At 52.4% G+C, this 19,237-nt stretch overlaps 2 protein-coding genes across 10 annotated transcripts in view; one reads left to right on the forward strand and one right to left on the reverse strand.

Annotated features, from left to right (window-relative positions):
• The window catches only part of CD1H11orf49 (chromosome D1 C11orf49 homolog), a 197,626-nt gene extending 189,473 nt beyond the window's left edge, over window positions 1-8,153 (forward strand). Inside the window, exons 6-9 of one of the 4 annotated variants that reach the window (XM_043582454.1) lie at window positions 1,534-1,729; window positions 2,399-2,508; window positions 5,579-5,642; window positions 5,915-6,672. In XM_043582454.1, coding sequence (XP_043438389.1) covers window positions 1,534-1,729; window positions 2,399-2,508; window positions 5,579-5,642; window positions 5,915-6,089 — 545 coding nt within the window. In that variant the 3' untranslated portion in view covers window positions 6,090-6,672. Of the gene's footprint in view, window positions 1-1,533; window positions 1,730-2,398; window positions 2,509-5,578; window positions 5,654-5,836; window positions 6,673-7,881 lie in introns of those variants that run through there. The other 3 variants (XM_043582455.1, XM_043582457.1, XM_043582458.1) reach the window with 3 other exon arrangements.
• On the reverse strand, window positions 8,097-18,741 carry ARFGAP2 (ADP ribosylation factor GTPase activating protein 2). 6 transcript variants are annotated; one of them, XR_006297566.1, is made up of 18 exons: window positions 18,606-18,741; window positions 18,316-18,434; window positions 17,679-17,751; window positions 17,028-17,159; window positions 16,860-16,940; window positions 15,941-16,022; window positions 15,574-15,630; window positions 14,871-14,912; window positions 14,442-14,494; window positions 13,872-14,008; window positions 13,639-13,770; window positions 11,576-11,704; window positions 11,362-11,496; window positions 10,256-10,382; window positions 10,002-10,095; window positions 9,763-9,881; window positions 9,173-9,312; window positions 8,097-8,636 (listed from the first exon to the last, which is right to left on the reverse strand). XR_006297566.1 is itself a non-coding variant. In XM_043582423.1 (17 exons), exons 1-17 carry the CDS (start codon window positions 18,675-18,677, stop codon window positions 9,292-9,294), a joined length of 1,581 nt encoding a protein of 526 aa, XP_043438358.1. In that variant the 5' UTR covers window positions 18,678-18,741; the 3' UTR covers window positions 8,097-9,291. The 6 variants fall into 6 exon arrangements, 5 of the variants coding, with proteins under 5 accessions (XP_043438358.1, XP_043438357.1, XP_043438359.1 ...); XM_043582423.1 differs by having other exon boundaries at window positions 8,097-9,312; window positions 14,871-14,888; XM_043582422.1 differs by having other exon boundaries at window positions 8,097-9,312.
• Window positions 18,742-19,237: the final 496 nt, after the last annotated feature.

Below are 19,237 nucleotides of genomic sequence, written 5' to 3' on the forward strand. Positions count from 1 at the left end.
GAAGGCCCATTCCAGAGCCGGTCCTCTTAGGCGCTGTGCTGTATCACTGCCGCCAGGGGGCAGTGATCTCCCTTGGCCCCGACTCCCGTGTGTGGGCACGCATCCTCCCACCCACACAACTTTTAATAAGCAGACACCAGTCCTGTCTCACTCACATGCCCGTTCTGCTCCCCATACACACCAGCTGTGCCCTTAAATCCTTTCTGGAATCAGGTGTAATAGAAATAGATGAATAAATACAAACGGACACCAGCTCCCACAGAGCACACAACGACATCTAATGGGGTGTCGGGTTCAGAAATTGCTGACTGTGTCCGTAAACAAACTTGTTTCAAACGGGCTCTTCCAGTAAACAGAAGGCTGTCCTTGGAGCCTGGACATGGCCTCCCTGCCAACCGGTGGCCCCAGCCAGCCCTGGCCTCTCTCAGGCGCCACATTCTGTTTTCTTGATGGCAGCCCAAGGGCCTGAACCAGCAGGGGCTGGAGCCTGGGGTCTTGCCACCTGCTCTTAACAGCTGCAGGCATCTATTTCCCATTTCCCTGAAGCTCCTGGGCCCTGGAGAAGGAGGAGCTGTGTCTGGGAGATCCTTCCGGGCCTTCTCGCAATGCCCCAGGGCCGGCCAGCAGCAGTGTGTGCCAGTCAGCGGTGAAATGGGCCACAAGTCACTGGTTACTAACACTGGCTCGACTCCTAACATTTGCAAACACTTCCAAATGTGTAACAAATGAGCAGCTTGTGGCGTTCTTTTCCACCCTGGTATTCCGCCATGCTTTCCGGAGTCAGAGAAGCAAGCGGCCTCGCAAGGGAGATGGGGCTCACCAGTGGAAGTGTGCACACGTTAGCTCTTTAAAGAGTACGTGTAGGGCGCCTGGGTGGCTCAGTCAGTTGAGCTTCCGACTACGGCTCAGGTCATGATCTCACGCTTGTGAGTTCAAGCCCCACATCGGGCTCTGTGCTGACAGCTCGGGCCTGGAGCCTGCTTCAGATTCTATATCTCCCTCTCTCTCTGCTCCTCTCCCTGTTCATGCGCTCATGCTCGCTCTCTCTCTCGCTCTCTCTCTCTCAAAAATAAAGAAACATTAAAAAAAAAAAAGTATGTATAGAATTTAATATGTGCCCAGCACTGTGTTAGGTGCTGGGGCAGGAAGGCTGACAAGGCACAATCCCTACCTTTATACACGGATCTTCCGCTCCAGCTGGAAGGCAGAGCAAACAATTTTTCAGAAAATTCATGGTTGGAACAGTGCTACAAAGAAGCACAGGGTGCTCTGAAAGTATGTAATAGGGCCTCTACTTGGTCTAGGAACAAGTCCCCGGAGGAGGGACACTGAGCTGAAACACACGTTCATATCATTGCTCATGAGTGCGGTGGTCACACGAGGTTGAGGGCTCCTGCTCCCAGCCACCAAGCACTGAGCGCCAAGGCTGGGGAGGAGCTGAGTTAACAGGAAAGAAAGGATCCAGTGAAGGGACGAAGTGTGTCCTCCTTGCCTGACCTGCCCACCCCCTCCCTCCCCAATCATGGTACTCAGAATTCCTGGAGAGCGTGGCTGCCATCTATCAGGACCTGCTGGCAGGCAAGAACCCCAACACAGTGATTGTGCCAACATCATCCAGTGGGCAACACCGCCAGCGACCTACCTTGGGCGAGGCTAGTATGTTGGAGGGAGTGGAGGCATCACTGTTCTACCAGTGCCTGGAGAACTTGTGTGACCGGCACAAGTACAGGTAAGAAATGGGTACGTAGACCCCCCACCTCAGCCCCAGGGACTGTGGGCTGCTGGCTCTGGAACAGATCTCTAGCAGATGTTCTGATGGATCCGGGGCTTCTAGAGCCCTTGATGGTCATATATAAATGAGGACAGTGCCATCCGCCCCAGACCAGGCTGTTGACCAAACAACATCCCAGGTGGCTCACTTAGGGAAGATCACTTCCACTTCCAAGCTGTAGATGACCAGCTTGGGCCCCTTCTCCTTGCCAGGAGATAGATTGGCCTTAGCTTCAAAGAGAGAAGGGGAAAACATTCACTGTACAAAGAATTCACTCTGCAGAGAGGGAGGGTTAAGCTGTCCCGTGTAGCACGAAGTCTCCTTAGAGACAGAGCAGCCAGTTTATGGTCTCCTCCAAGATGTGGTTGCCATCCATTGCCTCTTCCCTGTTCCCTCCCTCCCACTCCCCTAGTGAAAGCACCAGTTAGGCAACATGCCAGCCCTTTCTGTCCACAGTCAAGGCCTTGCTTCTAGAGATCTGCCATGTTCCTCCAGGGTTTTAGGACCCCCAGAGAACACAGGGTCCCTCAGTCCCAGCTTTGGGCATCCTCCTAAGCCTTAAAGTATGGATGAAAAGATGTCAGACTTGCTAGTCTTTGAATCTCGTATCTGTATTCTCCCTTCTAGCTGTCCACCCCCAGCACTTGTCAAAGAGGTACTAAGCAATGTTCAGAGACTGACCTTCTATGGATTCCTTGTGGCTCTTTCAAAGCATCATGGAATCAACCAAGCCCTGGGTAAGCCAGAGCTAGCTATGGCTAGCCTCTCCTGCTCCCCCAACACTAAGCCATGTAGGAGCCAGCTGCTATTGGCAGACATGGTCCCGTGAAGGAGGGGGGATATCACCACCTGCACCGTGACTTCTCAGGGCCAGACTCTGAGACCTAGGGAGCCAGAACGTGCACAAGAAAGACTGTGCCCTCTTAGGCCTCTCACACTCCCATGGTAAGGGACAGCCTTCCCCTCCCAAAGCCCTGCCCCAACATGAAGCAGCCTCTCTGTGGCAGAGGTGTGGCTGGCCCCTCCCCAGAGAATCCCCAGCTCTGCTTTGGGGAGTGGCCTGCAGGTTGGGCAGACACAGGGCTATTTACTGGGTGGCTTTGGAGATTATATATCAAAGAGACCTGAATCCCATTTGTAAGCAGGGCAAAGGTGTGTCTGGGGAGGCCTTTTTTCCCAGCTGGAAAGAAAAAAGAAAAAGAAAAAAAAAAACAAAAAACCTGATTAATCTGAAAGGGAGCAAAAAAGGGGGGAGAGAGAGGACTGTACTGGCCTAGTTTTTCCTGTCTGTCGTCTATTCTCACTGGCTGGCCTTCTCCACCCACCCCACTCTTCTCCCTCTCACACCTGCTGCTCTCCCAAGGGAAGAGCCACCCGGCCACCATCCACCAGAGCTGGAGGGATTGTTATTTGTCTCGCTCTTCAAGAGGTATCCAGGTGTGTTTGAGGCCCCAGGTTCCTGAGTCTCAAAAAACACATAACCTTCCCCTTCCTCCGGCCACTTGAGGGAATGGGGTCAAGGGAAGGGAATTTAACATTCTTTAAATGCCAGCCATTGTAGGCCTAGTACAAACTAGTTGCTTTAGATCTTATGTGGTATGAAGCCTGCTGGGGATGCACACGGGATGCACACAGCAGGACTGATGGAGGGCTTACTGAGGCGTGATGCTACCTAGCAGCCTCGTTATTCTGAGTTGATGCTTGGGGTGTGCATGAGCCTACGGACCCCTCAACTAAGTGACGCTGTCGCCAAGACCACCGGCTGGACCAGAGTAGAAAGGCAAATAGGAGTCAGAAGTCAAGAGTAAGGGGACAGCGGGTGGGGTTGGCTTAGGGTTTCTTTCATACACCTAGGTAACTGACTGCCCTGCCTCCCTTTCCACCAATCAGGCCATAGGAAAAGAAAGGAAAAGCTAGCTAGGTAAGATCACAGCCTGGACTAACCCCATGTGCTCGCTTTTTCTAGGGCCTTTAAAAAGGGCACTCAGTCAACCACTTTTACCAACACTAATGCCAGGCTGGGTTGAGTGGGAGATGGAGAGAAGCATTGCCCTCACCTGCATCTCCAGTGTAGGAACTAGAGATCTGGAGATCCCCAGGGTGGAGCCAGTTGTGGAAAAGGGTTGTCCTGTTCCTTAGTCCTCAAGCCACCCGCCCCCCCCCCCGACACACACACACACATTCATGCACACAAAATGAGAGGGCTCTGAGGGACACACTTTGAACCACTAAGGAAGAGCAAAAGGGGCCAGGAGGCATCATCTGAAAAGCTCTGGAAAAGTAGGGAATTGGACTGGAGCCAGATGGTAAGTTTAAGATTGTGGCTTTCTGGACACCAGCATTGTTAACTGCCAAATCTATGTCCTGACCACCAGTGGGCTTTTCCCCTGAACAGTTTGCTGGCGAGAATCTTTCCATCTGCAGACTTCAGCTCCCCCTTCCCTCCACTGTTAACGGCTCCAAGGAATATCCAAGACTGTCTCCTCTCACCATCCCCAGTATCAAAGCATTACTTCCTTTGGTTTGTAGCTGAGGGAACCAGCTCAGAGAGATTGCGGCTGAGCAGAGATGAGGCAGATCCCAACCCCCACCCCCCACCCCCCACCCCCACCTGGCAGCTCCCCGCCATGCAAGACTTTGGTCTGATTCTGACCCAGCCTTCTTTTCTCACCCCCAAGACCATCTTGAGGAGCTAAGGCACCAATATTAACCATTCTGTCTCCAAAGTGAGGTCACTCTGATTTGGGGGCACAAAACTAGATAATTTCTGGTTTGGGGGGATTAGCTGGCCCATACTCTGTGTCTCTGGCTCCTTTTCAGCCCAGTATCTGGGGACTCAAGGAAGGAACTGAGCCCCCTACACAGCTCACAGCCCACCACCTAATCTTGGAAGGAGATTGCCCTGTTGGTGCAGTGACCTTGAGGTTTGGGGATGTGATTCTTGTCCCGAGTTGGAGAGGGTAGGCACAGGTTCACTGAATTTATAAGTAGCCCCAACTTCCTGCCCCCACAGCAGTTCTCGTTTTAAACTTTTCTTAAGAGCTCTTCCCCCTTGGACAAGTCACGGGATTAAAAGATACAGCACAGGGAACACAGCCAATGATACTAGAATAGTGCTGTATGGTGACAGATGGTAGCTACACTCGTGGTGAGCACAGCATAACGTGTAGAGATGGTGAGCCACTATGTTGTACACCTGAAACTAATGTAAAATTAGGTGTCAACTATACTTAAAAATAAAAAGAATTTTTTTTTTGAAAAATTTTTTAGACTCTTTTTTTTTTAACGTTTATCTATTTTTGAGACAGAGCATGAACGGGGGAGGGTCAGAGAGAGGGAGACACAGAATCTGAAACAGACTCCAGGCTCTGAGCTGTCAGCACAGAGCCCGACGCGGGGCTCGAACTCACGGACCGCGAGATTGTGAACTGAGCTGAAGTCGGCCGCCCAACCGACTGAGCCACCCAGGCGCCCCTAAAAAGAATTTTTTTTAAGGGACACCTTAGGGTGCACCAAGGGGCTCAGTCAGTTGTGTCCAACTCTTGATCTCAGCTCAGGTCTTGATCTCAAGAGTCGTGAGCTCAAGCCCTGAGTTGGGCTCCATGCTGGGTGTGGAACCTACTTTAAATTTTTTTTAGAAAGAGCTGCTCTTTCTTAAATCTTTTAGATCAGCCCTCCCCGGGTCAGCAGAGTAGGTAGACATGAAGGTGAGGGGCATGGAGGCACCTGCTGGGAATGGAGCTGTCTGACTGGAGCCTGCCTGAAAGACACTCAGAGTAAGTCTTGTGCCCCCCAATTTTGTCCTAGGAGCTTTGCCTGACAAAGGAGACCTAATGCACGACCCAGCCATGGATGAGGAGCTAGAACGACTGTAAGTGTCAGGTGGGAAGAGGCTGCCCCCTTGTGGGAAGGCTATACCTCAGTCGGACCTGGCAGTGTCCTATTGTGGGTGACAGTGCTTGTCCGCAACATCCCCATCATTCAGGGAAGGGTTTGGGCGCCAGCAGAGGCCTGAGGTAGCCTCTCTTTGAGTCCTTTGGGAATACAGCCCATGGTTTCATCCAGATTCAAGAGTGAGCATGGAGGTCCTGGTCTCTAGAGAGGAAGCACCTGGCTGCCTTCTGGGCTTCTTCCCTCCTTCAGGCTTGTCCAGATCCCAGGCCTGGTCAACTCGGCCACTGCCAATCCGGAGGCCAGCTGCCTGCCTTCCCGAACCCCTCCCCGGGTTGGCTCCCCCTGGAGACCCCTCCATCATGCCCGCAAGATGGATGCAGAGAGCGATGGCTCCACTGAAGAGACGGACGAGTCCGAGACTTGAGTCTGAAGGGTCCTGTCCACAACGCCTGTATCCAGCTCCCACCTACCTAGCCCTTGGGACTCCCAGCCATCCTCCTCTCCCACTCCTGTGCCATGCTGCCCTCTGCTGGTGGAAAGCTTGAATAACAACAGCCCAAGCCTAAAGACCAGCCAGAGGGGTTCTGGTATCAGCCAAGCCAAGCAGTGACCCTGAAAAGTAACAGCCTACTCTCCTTGGCTCTGTCAGCCTCTGTGCTTTAGGCAGGCCCCAAGCTGACAGCAGACTGAGCTGAAGCCACCAGGAGGTGACTTGGCTTTAGTCTTTTGCTGACAGTCCCTGCATAAAGGTGGTCTCCTCACAGCAACTCCAGGAAGGGGAGAGACCATGAATAACCATGCAGGGCCTTGCATGGTCAAGGGCAACACCAGTGATGCAAGTATGGGGTGGACATAAACATGGTAGCCTTCTGCTGGAGGAAGAGCCACTACCATGATAGGATGAAGGGTAGGCAAGAAGACAATTCCACTTTCAAAAACTGCTTCAAGTCTCCTCTGTGTCTAATAGTTAAGTATGTTAAATGAATAAAGTCCCTTGTATCCAGTAAGTGGTGAGTCTAAAGCCACTACACTGAGCAGGTGAAGGGAAGGGGCGAGTTTGGGTTTTGGGTGCTGAGTCCCAGCTATCCTAGCAGGACTGGGAGGCAGGGGCCAGAGGACCACTCAAGCCTGGAGACGAGCCTCAGATGAGCCAAGAGGGATTCAACTCGGGCACAGGACAGCAGCCTCTCAAAGGAAAGATGCTCACAGCTGGAATGGGCCTTCGGAAAACAAGCCCAGAGGGTTCGAGGCCAGGTTCAGAACTCAACAGACGCTGACCCCAAAGGGTTAGCACTGCAGAGTCTTCTAGCCAGAGTTTCATTAAACATTTGTTAAGCAGCTGCTCGAGACTGGGACAGTGGGGATGCAGCCATGGGCAGGCCTGAGGAAGACAAGCTTCCAGCCAAGACTGGAGGAAGGTTAAGGACAGGTGGTCTTCAAGTTCCCGAAATGGGCAGTTGTCTAGAAAGTAAAAGCCACTCGGGGACCCAAGCAGAGCAGCCTGCCTCCTAAGCCAGGGGTCATCTCACTGGGCACACACATTATCCTGGGCTCATCCCTGCCCAGAGAAGCCCCCCTAAATAGTTTCAGGAACTGGCTCCCAGAGCCCTGGAGTGCCAGGCCAGAGCTGGAAGTTCCAGTCCTACTGAAGCTCCAAGTCACGTGAACTCTCCAGGCCCATCCTCCTCTCCAGCCTCTGGCTGATTGACAGCTCAGAAATCCTGGTGTGCATCCGAATCACATGGGGAGCTTGTTTACGATGCAAGTTAACCAAGTTCCAGCTTGCGGTGGGGCACAGAAATCTGGATTATGAACAGCACAGAAAACTGGATTACTTTGGAAATCAGTAACTAAAAGTCCCCATGGCCCCCTCTGCCCATCCTTTCTAATCATCCATCTCCCAGACCAGTGGTTTATACCTGTACCCTGAGGACCCCTAAGGTGCCATATGTATTCCAGGAGTCCCTACAAGGGAAAAGAGTTGCCAAGCCCGGGGGTAATACAAACACACACCCTTTCTTCCTGGATTTAAAATGGTTCCATTAAGGCTGTACATTTCATTTGTCTTTAAACTCCACTGAGAAGCACACCCCAGTCAAGCCAACTGCTGGGATGAGGTCCAGAGCTGCTAGGCTGCTCACCTGCCCACAGCAGTATGGCTCAGTAGATGAGTTAAAGGGCCAACTAACACCAGCTCTTTCCTCCGCGTGCAACAGGGTGGTGAGGTCGAGGCTGCACCGGACCTCGCGGCAGCACAGGGCCAAGGAGCCAGGGGCCTTTGGCTCTCAGAGAAGAGACAAGCTGGAGGCCCTGGAGAGAGTGCCCTCAGCTTCAGCACCGACGCCCTACCCATATCGGTGGGAGCCCAGAGAGTGAGGCCAGGGGCCTGCGCTGGGCAGGGAGGCAAGGATCCAGAGAGGACACTACTTGATTCAGATCAACAGTGGCCCTGGGCCCTGTCAAGGCTTTATTTGACACCACTCTGTTTCAATACAAACAGTCCAGAAAGAAAGTCAAGTCCCTTTGGGGGGGGGGGGGGGGTAGGGAAGAATGGTCTGTGTTGCTTGGGAGCCCAACCCCAAACCCACAGGGGGCAGGGTGGGCCCAGACTGTCAGCACAGCAGGGGAAGATGGCACCAAGGATGACACAGTACATGGCCTAGTGGCCAGGGGGCAAGGCGTGCAGCTCTGTAGGTGCCTCAAGCTCTCAGTGGTGGGGTGCTGTCCAGGCCCCCCTAAGACCAGGATGACACAGAAGAAAGTTGAGCCCCAAGAGCCTGTTTCTGTCCCTCATGTCCTCTGCTTCCTTGGCCAGCATTACGCTCACAGCATCCAGAGCAGGGCACAGGGCAGATGAGACCCACCATGGCCACACCAAGCAGGGGAAGAAGGGACAGAGGGTCCTGTGCTCCACAATAGATGGTATGGAAGGACTCCGAGACACCCAGTAGAAGTATCCCTCAAGTGATCACTGTAAAAAGGGGTGGTGAGACAGGAGAAGATCACTCGGGCCTCAAGTCTGATCCCAAATGAAACCTTTCAGTAGCGGGTAAAGTTTCTAGCCCTTAAGAAGGCCCAGACGAAGGTCCTTCCCCTCCCCTGCCCTCTCCTGGGACCCAGAAGAGGCCACTGGAGCAGCCTCCCTACCCTGGGGCTGGTCTATAGCAGAACTCTTTCTAGACCTGCCCACTGGTTCCAGAGGATGGGGACCAAACCCCAGACAACCTGGAAGGATCCTAGAGCTGGCCAAAAAGCCTTACACTTCTCACTTTCCCTACTTGGGGAAGGGCTGGGCCCAGAATAAACCCTCCTGAGGAAACTCCTCCCCTCGCTCCCAGTGTGGCAGGACGAGCAGCAGCTTGGGGGCAGGACCAAAGGACAGTAATCTAGCACACAGGGGAGGGGGTGTGAGGGGAGGAGAATAAAAGGGCTCAGTCTACAGGCTGAGGTGAAGGCTGGAACCACCCATCCCCCTCACCCGAGATCCTCAAAGGCCACCCCACTCACACACAACACATATAAAGTAACAATTCCTCCCCAGCTTCCACAAGGCAAGCGCCCCTGGCCTTGGAATCATGGGGGGTTTGCTGCTGTCGCCACCATATGCCTGAGCCGTGGCACCTGGATCAGTAGGAACCATAGCGATCCTGGGGAGAGGGAAAGAAAAAACAAAGTCAGTCTCTCACCTGCAGCTTTCCTGCAACACGCCCCTGCAAGACTAGGGTACTCCGGGGAATCAGGCACCAATCTCACATGGCAGAGACTGTTTTGTATTTTATTGTGACTCAGGAAAGGGGTTGTGACAAGATCCCAAGGGGGAAGCCCTGCCTAATCTTGAAGCTGAGGAGGGAGGAGAGAGAGAAGTAAGGTGACAAGGCTGCGGAAATCCGTGCAGACATGGCAGCATCTTAGGGAGGCCGAGCCCTGGTACCAAGCTCAAAGGAAGGAAGCTGCCTCTCCAGGAAAAGAAAAGGCTCTCTTTCAGGCTCAGGAGCTACCCAGCAGCAGTGTCTGAATGTGGTGGAGGCGGCCAACCCCCAAGCACTACTCTATAGCGCTTTACCCTCCCGCCCCAGGTCAAGCAGCCCTAGCCTCACCTGCAAAGAATTCATCACGCCATTGGCCAGCACAGCCATCTTCCCGGCCACAGACTTGACACCCTGCTTAAACTGGGCAATGTCAGCTGTGGGGAGCACGTTGCCCAGAGATACGCTACCTGTAAAAGCAAGGGAAAGGGTAGTCTGGAAGCCCTGCAGGAAGCCCTTCCCAGCCCACAGGGCCCTCCAGCTCTGCCCACGGGCCTTGCCTGGCATGCACCTTACCGCCAGGGCCCTACCTGCTCCATGAGCTCCATCCATGTCCCCGAAGAGGTCAGAAGAGCTGATGGCACTACTACCCGAGAGCTGCTGGAGACGAGACCTGGCTTCATGCTGTGGTGAAGAAAGGGAAAGACCTGGAGATCTTTTGGCCGATGAGTCAAGCACTCCTTATCGGCCAAGACACCCTGGTGCTAAAGCCCAAAGCAGTGGCAAGGAGGAAGCTCTTACTCCACCTGCTGCCTCCAGGCTCAGGGTGGACAACCCTACTTACCTCGGCATCCACCTCCCGCCCAAAGAACATGTCCGATGAGATGGCTTTGGCTCCTGCAAATTTCTGACGTGCTTCACTGGACTCGAGGCCTGAGCTCCGGCTTTCCACTTCCCTTCTGTTTGTGACTCTGAGGGGTGGATGTGGGATAGCTCTGATCCTTCCCATTACTGTCAGAGCCTAGTATTACTAATCCCATTACTAACAGAGGCCAAAAAAAGCACCAGTGGCCTTCTGTGGATGCTTACAATGGCCCACCTGGCTATGGCTCTGGGCCCTCTCCCCTGGACAAGGCCCTTCTCTTCTCCACACCGAAGCCAAGGCACAGACAGCTTACGTTCACTCTACTAGGTGGCATGGAAATACATTAGGGTTCTGCCCCAAACCACTAGAGCTTCGTCAAAGTCTCGGATGTCCGAGGATCACTACTGCCAGTCTACTCCTAGTTACAAGTGGCCTAACACTACAGTGACCGTATGTCTCAGCTGGCCTGAGTTTATACCTACTCTTCTGGCATTTCCACTCTCAAAAGCATCCCAGTGTGGACCTAAAAGTGTATGGTCACTCCTATCTACCACTGACGAGCAGAGACACTGGCCTAGGTGCTTTGTAAGTTTCATTACTTTTAATCCTTCCAACGGCCCTGTGAAGTCATTACTTATGTCCCCCATTTTACAAATGTTGTGCGGGTAATTTGTTAGTTAAACATTGCCCAGACTGACATAAAATAGGCTTTTAAAAAAACAAGGAACATGGTGGCCAGAGACACATACCCCTGAGTGTTCAGGACTGAAGCACAAAATCAGGCCCCTCTTGCCAGAGAAACAGATCTTGAACAAAAGAAGCTGCTAGGCTTTCTGTGATGATAAAGCAAAATTCAAACCAAAGCCTAATTCCTGTACTACCTAATCTTGGTAGCCACTAGCCACATGTGGCTACTTAAATTTATTAAAATTAAATTACAAATTTCAGTTCTTCAGTTACAATGGCCACATCTGAGGAGCTCAGTAGGCACACAGTCAGTGGTCATCACACTGGACAGTGCAGGTACAGAATTTCCATCACCACAGAAAAATCCTACGGGACAGTGTTGCCCCTGCCCACTCCACCTTTCTGAAATAGGCCGGATGCTTGAGACGGTCACTTCTGGCTCCTTCTCCTCCATCCTGTCCATACCCCAGGCGGTATCTGTATCCCAGCGGGAACTGAAACTTTCCCCCAAGGAAAAGGGGTTGTCCTTGTACCTAGTGAGACAGTAGAGTAGCTCAGAGAAGCCTGATGAGGAACATGGTGGCCAAGTCTGCACCCCAACAACAGCCTTACTTTGGGGGTCCAGAGGCGAAAGTACCGACATCATCAAACAAGTCCAGCTGCGAGCGGGAGGATTTTGCACTCACTGGGGTTTCCTGCTCAATCACCTGCATCTCAGACAGCACCGAGTGGGAGACAGAGCTGTGGAGACAAGCAGAGCCAGGCCCAAGGGCAGGTATGAGCAACAGTGTCACTACACAAGAGAAGATGCCCAGCTGCTGGCAGAAACCTGGGTTCTCTTTCACTGGGCATCACCCAGAGCCGTCTCCCCCTGCCTGTGCACAGGCACAGGGCCAGACCCAGCAGGGAGTGCTAGGAACCCCGCTGAGCTGGAGCACACGCTCAATGGTGCACACATCAGCTTTGTTTTCTCAAAGCAGGGCTTCCCTCACAAAGCACCGTTTGCCTGTTATAATTTTAATGAGGATGTGCACCAAATGATAGCGCTCTTTTGCCCTTGGAAACAACTCAGCAGACTTGCTGTATCATGAGCCGCATCCTTCACCCAGATGAACACATACACATGGAAAAGATGAAAAATGCCCCAGAACCAGGGAAAGGAGTCCGATGGCATCAAAGAATGAGTCCTTAATTGTCCTAACCCTACACCACCCCGCCTTTTTTTTTGAAAGATGAAAGTATTTCAAAGTACACAGCCTGGCTATATGCACGAAGCCCTGGGACTGCTGTATGGTATCCCAGTGAGAAGAGGCAGTGAGTTGGGCAAGAGGTACTAACTCTTCATGCCTCACTTTCGTCCTGTGTCATGCTCCACAGAGGCATTTTAAGGATTAATTTCACTTAAGTAAACTCATTAAAAAAAATCTCAAAAAACAAACAAACAAAAAAAACACTATAGCTTTTAGCTGACAGAACCCCAAACAGTGAATATTTTACAATAGGGCATTAAACAGAGTTGGCAGAGTTTAAATAAAGATTCTATTGCACTGCAAAAAAAGAAAAAAGAAAAAAGAAAACAACAGCTGAAAAAATTGTTCATACCCTTTAACCCAGTAATTCCTGTGACCAAAACAGGGAAGGGGAGGAGATCTAAAGTCCTTCCTGGGAGTAAAATTTTATGTTTCTCTGATTAGCTGTGGGTTACACAAGCAGCACACAGACTGAAATGGAATAATTTAAATCTAACTAGTACGTGTTCTGAAAGATGAAGCAGAAATAGCCAGCCTTATCTTCTTTCAGAGAAGTGGAGTATAAAGGCCCTGAATGCTGAATTTGCCATCAGTAGTTCTATGTTCAAAATCTAGTGGTGCCAATTACTAGATTCGTGGGCTTCGGGCAAGTTGCTTACTTGCTGTAAGTCAATTCTCTCACCTGTGAAAAGACATAGTAATACCTCCTGCAGAGGACTGTTGTATTTAAGTAAATAAAGCCAATGGCAGAGCTCACACCCCCTCGAAAGAAAGAGCCAGCACTTAGCACAAGCCCGCTGTAGCCAGGATTGCTGGCCCCAGTGCTGTCTGATGTTCCGATTTTTAAGCGAGATCAAAAGTCTAGTGTTACCGAAATCTCTAAACGTGAGCTCTTAGTGTAAAGCAAACAAAATGCATAATAGAACTGGTTTGCAGTCTTTGTTTTGTTTTTAAGAAACCACAGCAACACAAACCCAGTGGTCCTGAAATAGGAAGGATATTGTCAATGCCAAAGGGCATTGTCTGGGGGTATTTCCAGGCGTTAGCGTGTCTGGCAGCAATGGCCTTTAGTGGACAGGGCTTAAGAATGCTAAAAGCCTTGTAATTCTTAGGGAGGTCTTGAAAAATAAAGAAATGTCCCACCAAAAGTGCCATTAGCACCCCCATTACACAACACACCCTACCCTCTTGGGTATATCAAACAAGCATCTGATCCTGTGTTTCCTTCATTTAACAAACACTAAGCATATACCTACTCTGTGACAAACATTGTACTAGGGCACTTTAAGACAATAAGCAAAACCATCTATCTGTTTAGCCTCGGAGGAAGACTGAGCCTAAAAACCCAAACTGCTGGGAAGGATTTGCAGCGGCTCTGGGGAGAACAGCGGCACTTCCCTGCCACACCCCAGAGCTGAGCCTCACCTGCGGGACACCAGGCCCATGCCCAACCTCTCTGCCTGTTCTCGCTTCTTCCCTTCCAGATTCTGTAGCTTCTTCTCCTCCTTCTTACGGTCAATCTGGAGTTCCTGGTAGGCCAGGCGCATAGAGGCAACCCTTGGAGGGAACAAACATGTCAGGGGCAGACACCCATCCTGACCTGTCCTACCTGCCCACCCAACCCCACGGGAGCTGAGGTCCCTCTGGCAAACACTCACATGGACTCCTCAGCCTGCTTCTTGGCATCAGCTGCCTGCTGCTCACGGAGCTTCTCTGCCACCTGGGCCTGCCGCTCGATCTCACTGAAGCTCTGGCTGCTCACCTTCTGGGCCCCTAGGCCTTTCTTGGCACCCAGCTGGGAGGAGAATCATGGGATGAGGGTCTCGCCGACCAAAATGTCTTTGGTTTCCTCCCAAGCATGGGTCCTCTAGCCACACCCACAAAGAAAGCATTCCTTCCTAAGTTCAGGTAAAAACTAGGAACCCAGCCAGCATGGTCAAGAGGGACAACAGTGGTTCTGCTGGAGCTGGGCATGAGGTGGCTCACACAACAGCAGAAGCTTCAGGGCTGACCAGGCCCAGTATGTGCCAGGCACTCAATGTGCACAGTCTCAAAGACTCTTCCCAGGAGCCCCTTGAAGACAGGCATCTTGACAGCCCTTTCATAGATAAAGTTCAGAAAAGTACCTTTGCTAAAGTCATACAGCCAGTAAGCGGCAGGGTCAAGGGGTGAATCCAGCTATTTGATGCCAGCTCCTAACCACCACCATACTGCCTCTCTCCACCTACCCCTTTCTTAGCGGCTGCTGGCTTCTTCTTGCCAATGAGGGAGGTTCTCGGTTCTGTGTGAGAAAGAAGATGGGGCATGAGTGAACACAAAGGGAGGTCAGAGACAGCAGCTCAACCCATACCATGCAGCTTCTTGGCAAGAGCTTCTAGGCAACAGCTTCAGGCAGAGGAAGGCAGAGCTGCCACCCACCGGTTCCAATCAACGGCATTAGGATAGTCCAAGCCAAAGACAGACAAAGTTAGGGGAGGTTACAGACTCCCAGCAGACTGACACAAGAACCTAGACCCAAAGCACCAGAGATAGTCACAGTCCCTGAACCAACACAAAGACTACGAGGCAGGGAGGCAGATGTTAAATGCCAGCCTCAGCTCCTACAGCAGGGAGCTGACATGCAAGGGGCTGAGATCCCCAAAACAGCTGTTGGTTACCTCTGGCAGGAAGGGCCCCTTTAGGTGACAGACACATGGACTCTAGAGAAAAAGACTTGCAGCTAACAAGGGGCCCACCCCAGAGCCTCCATACAGCTCCCAAGCCCAGAGGCCAAAGTTCTTCCCAGAGGGCTCTAGAGTCTCACTTTAGACCAAGCCACGCCAGCCTTCTCATGGGGTTTCACAGTCATTCCATTAGCTTCCCGCCCCAACCCCCAAGGGTCAACAGAACAACAGAGATCAGCAAATACTGTCCAAACCTGAACCGAGACTAAAGAACACTAAGGAAAGTAAAAAAGAGCTGAAAGGCCAAGGACAAGCTGAGAAAGGAGCTTTGCCTCCAGCTGTGAGAGCTACACCCCTATCCCATGAAATGGACCAGACAGGCCAATCCTGCCTCAGACCCCAGGGTTAGGTGTCCAATCCTGGCTCCCCACACTTTGGCCAGACCCAGCTCCACATCCAGAGGCAGACCCCAGGCCTTGTACACCAGCTTCCAGGTTCATCAATTCAAAGGCCCTGGTGCTAAAGTCCTTGCAGTTGATGCCACAGCCACCAATCCAATCCCAGTCCCCACTCCAGAGAGGTCAAATGCTGTTTCCTGGGGCCTCAGTCCACATGACCAGGCAGCACCAGATCCAAAAAGAGCCCTAGAGGCTCACCCTCTCTCAGTCACCCCACACCTGCCAGGTGGCATACTGACCTAGAGAGGCTTTGGGTGAGGTGCCAAGCAGGTCCATGTTGGGGCCGTGCTCCGGCTCTGTGGATGCAATGGTGGGAATTAGGTCTAAGGCACAAGCTTGCTTCCCTTAACGGGAAGTGATGGGACAAAAATGGGGAAGACTGGCTTTCCTCAGCTTGCTGAGGCCACCAAAAGATGAAAGGGATCCTCCAAGGGATTGAATGATGATTCAATCCTCCAAGGGATTGAAATGAATCCTAGCCCACTGAGAAATATAGGAACCCCCACACATACACATACTTTTATCCCCTTGGCCAGGTGTCCCATTCTTAGCTCCAAGTCCTTTGCCAAGACTAGGGCACTTGGTTGAAATCCAGACTGAACTCACGTGCCAGGCTACTGATCTCTGTAGAAGGGGCTAGCTCCTGGGTCTCTGCTAGGTCAGGGGCTGGTTCTTTCCAGGCAGGGGGCTGAAAAAGAGGCCAGATCACAGAAGCTTTGATGAGCTATTCCTATTGGCAAGGTGTATGAAGAATCTAAAGGTACCTTGTGGGTATAAGGCTCTCCTCCAAGCCCATGAGAAATGGAGACTAGAATTTAATGACTACTGCTGTTGACTATGGAAGAAAGAAACAGGAAATTAACAGTCACCTCCACCCTTCCACTATTTACTTACAGCCAGAGCCTGTTCCCTAATTTCACGACTAACAACTATTAGGCACTTATCACATGCCAAGCACAAGTCTAACGGCTTTTCACATATAAATACATTCAATGATCACAACAAACCCTATGAGGTAGATACATCTCTTTTAGAGACGCAGGTTTTGACAGGTAAAGTGACTTAGCCACCATCCTAGAAATGCTAAAGACAGGAGGAGCAGGAATTCAAACTAAGAGAGTCTGACTTCAGCACCCAGTGCCAGTAGATGAGAAACCTCCTCCCAGGGGTGGGTTGCTGATGAGAGAATCCTTTCCTTGTCCCCAACTGCAGTGGCTTTCTTATGGGGAAAGAATCCAGGAAAAGTTGTCTGGAACCCCTGACATCTTTTGAGCCCTCAAGAAGCTGGTCCTCCTCCCTACTATCCCAGTTTACAGGGGTCCATTCCTTAGGAGGGCCATACTGTACGCCTACTCATGAGAGGAAGAAACATCTGGACCTACCAAGCAGTGGGCCCCAGACACTCTCTGTCTGAAGTATTACACCAAGGTGAATGGACTCCATGCCCATGATCACAGAAGGCCTTGGCCTTGGTTAAGTAAACCACCTGCCAACATCATGAGAAACATTCCTTGTGGGCACTCACTTGAGTGTGTTCCGTGAAGAAATCAGAGTCCTTCTTCTCTGGGGAGTGACTGGGAGCACTACTCATATTGTCTATCCAAAGCTAGAAGGAAGAAGACACCCTTGAAACCCAGGGCTCTGAATATTCCCACTCACCCCACGACCCTAGCCCCAGGGAACAGGCACTTACATCAGTGCCATGCCTAGCCAGGGCTGCACTCCCCAGCTGCCGGATCTTTTCCCGATACATCTGAGCAGCTCGGCTATTATATTTGGTGTTGGCATCACTGGCTGTACATCCATGTTGGCGGAAGAAAGCTGTCTGGGGAGCAAAGAAGAGAGGAGAGTATGCTACAGGTGATTCCCCCAAAGCAAAAGAGGCACCTCCTTGTAACAGTCCAATTATTATTTACACACAATACACCCTACTGACACAGGCAGTTTTTCACAGAGGTAAAGTTCCTCAGAAATTCCTGCAGAAAAACAACCTCCCATCCTCAGAGATGACTGACTGAACCTCAGCCCTTACTCAACCCTGCCTGAGGATAGCATGCCATACCCATCATACTTGTGATCTAGGCTCACAAGATCTGGATGACTGTGGAGGCCCCAACTCCCCTAGCCTTTCCCCCAAGAACATCTGTCCAGTTTTGTTGAATCCAAAGCCTATTTGAGACGAACAATAACCAATTTCCAAGTTTAGAGAATAGTGTGCAGTGTTGGTATAGACCAGAAAATCCTCTGAAAAGAGATAGTGACAGGGCCCTCCTAGGAAGACACTGTAAAGTTAGTACCCAAGCAGAAGAATGGGAGCGGGGAAGATGGTAAGAAGGAGCTTTACCGCGTTGGCATTCCCGCCGACCTGCATACACCTCAGCTGGAACCAGTTCCAGTTGGAATCCAACTCTGTGGACCTGTGTGCAAGGGCTGCGTGTCACCCACCAGCAGGTATCAGGAGACGCTTCCCTGGCAGACCCACACCTGTCATTTGGCCTGGGGCTTCAGTAGGCGCCCAGGAAACATTAATCAGCCACCACCCTACTTCCTCCACTCTAACTTGTCTATGAAAAAGTTTGCTCTTCAATTGTCTAGTCAAAAAGGTGCTAATTATTTTCCAGATCCAAAACGGGGTCGAATTCTCAGGCACTCAAGCTTGAATTTGGCTTTCCCCTTAAGGACAGTCATAGTCTCACTTCAGACATACTCGACCAACATTCAGCAACAAGGTCAGTGCAGCTAACTTCTCCCCCGAAATGAATACTCTGAGTGTCAAGTTTAACCAACAGAAAAGAAGGATATTTTAACCCAGACACGGAGACAAACTGCCTATGTGACAAGGGGCCCACACAGGCGGCTCCCTCCGGTGCTGATCCACCGGACCCCTCCCTGGCCGGGCAGTCGAGGCAGCTACTCTCCCTTACTGAGCACACAGCCCCGGCCGGCCGGGTAGAAGCACAGCAGCCGCAAGATGACCCCACCTGATGAAGCTGAGATGAACGCCCAGGGAGCGGTGCACCCCGGAGCAGTCAATGCACAAGAAAACACCGTATGTGATGCTGGCCCAACTCGGATTCTTGGCGCCACAGTCGAAGCAGGCCTGGGTGGAGGAGGCGATGAGCCAATGGTCAGGGGCCCCGAGTCGAGGCCGGGCGCTGACACGCCAGGGAAACAGCCCACGCCCGCCCCTCTCCCTCCCTCAGGCCCCAGGGGAGACGGGAGAGTCCCATCTCCGCCGGTGCCAGACCCCGCGCGCCTCCCGCTCGCGCACCTTGTTGGTCGGAATCCCGCGAAGCCGTTTAAAAAGAGTCTGGATTTCGGTCTTGCTCGGTTCCGCCGCCATTTTCTCTCCTTCCCAGACCCCAGCGCGACCGACGGGTCCTGTCGCGGGCCAATCCGCGGCCGGGAAGGCGGGGCACCGGGTCGGCTCCTGCAGTGCCCCCACCCGCCGGGGGCGGAGCGATTTGTCCCGCTCTGGACCAATGAGCGGCCGGCGGAACCGGAGCGGAGACCGCAGCAGCCCCGGGCTCTACAATGGTCGCCGGACCCACGCCGCGCCACGCCAGGGGCCAATCCGCAGCCGGGGCGGAGCGACGGCTCGCGGGCGGGCCCAAACCTTGCCGGAGCGCCACCGGGACGCCCCGCCACCCCCGGACGGTGGTGCGACCTTCCAGAAGGGGAGGGCTGCGAGGCCGGGGGCCGGTGGCCAAGGGTCTCAGATGGGGCCAGTTCCCGATGGATGAGTGATGATTAACAGCCCTACCAAGCACTTATGGTCCCACCGGCCTGAACGGGAAGACAAACTGTCTGGGCCCCCGTCCAGCCCAGAACTCAGTAGTCAGCCTCCAGCCTTGGCGGGCTCACACCAAACCCAATCTCGAGTACCTCCCACCCCAGATTAGG

Source organism: Prionailurus bengalensis, chromosome D1 (assembly GCF_016509475.1).
Source record: "Prionailurus bengalensis isolate Pbe53 chromosome D1, Fcat_Pben_1.1_paternal_pri, whole genome shotgun sequence".
Taxonomy (NCBI): domain Eukaryota; kingdom Metazoa; phylum Chordata; class Mammalia; order Carnivora; family Felidae; genus Prionailurus; species Prionailurus bengalensis.

Bases quoted from the DNA above. Each gene is read 5' to 3' on its own strand.
- ARFGAP2 (XM_043582422.1), bottom strand. From the start codon at position 18,677: ATGGCGGCGGAACCGAGCAAGACCGAAATCCAGACTCTTTTTAAACGG. The intron at 17,752-18,315 runs GTGGGGTCATCT...CCTTGCACACAG, and splicing joins GTTCATCTCAGCTTCATCAG to GTCCACAGAGTTGGATTCCA. The intron at 14,495-14,870 runs GTAACCAACAGC...TTTCTCACACAG, and splicing joins AGGGGCCCTTCCTGCCAGAG to AACCGAGAACCTCCCTCATT.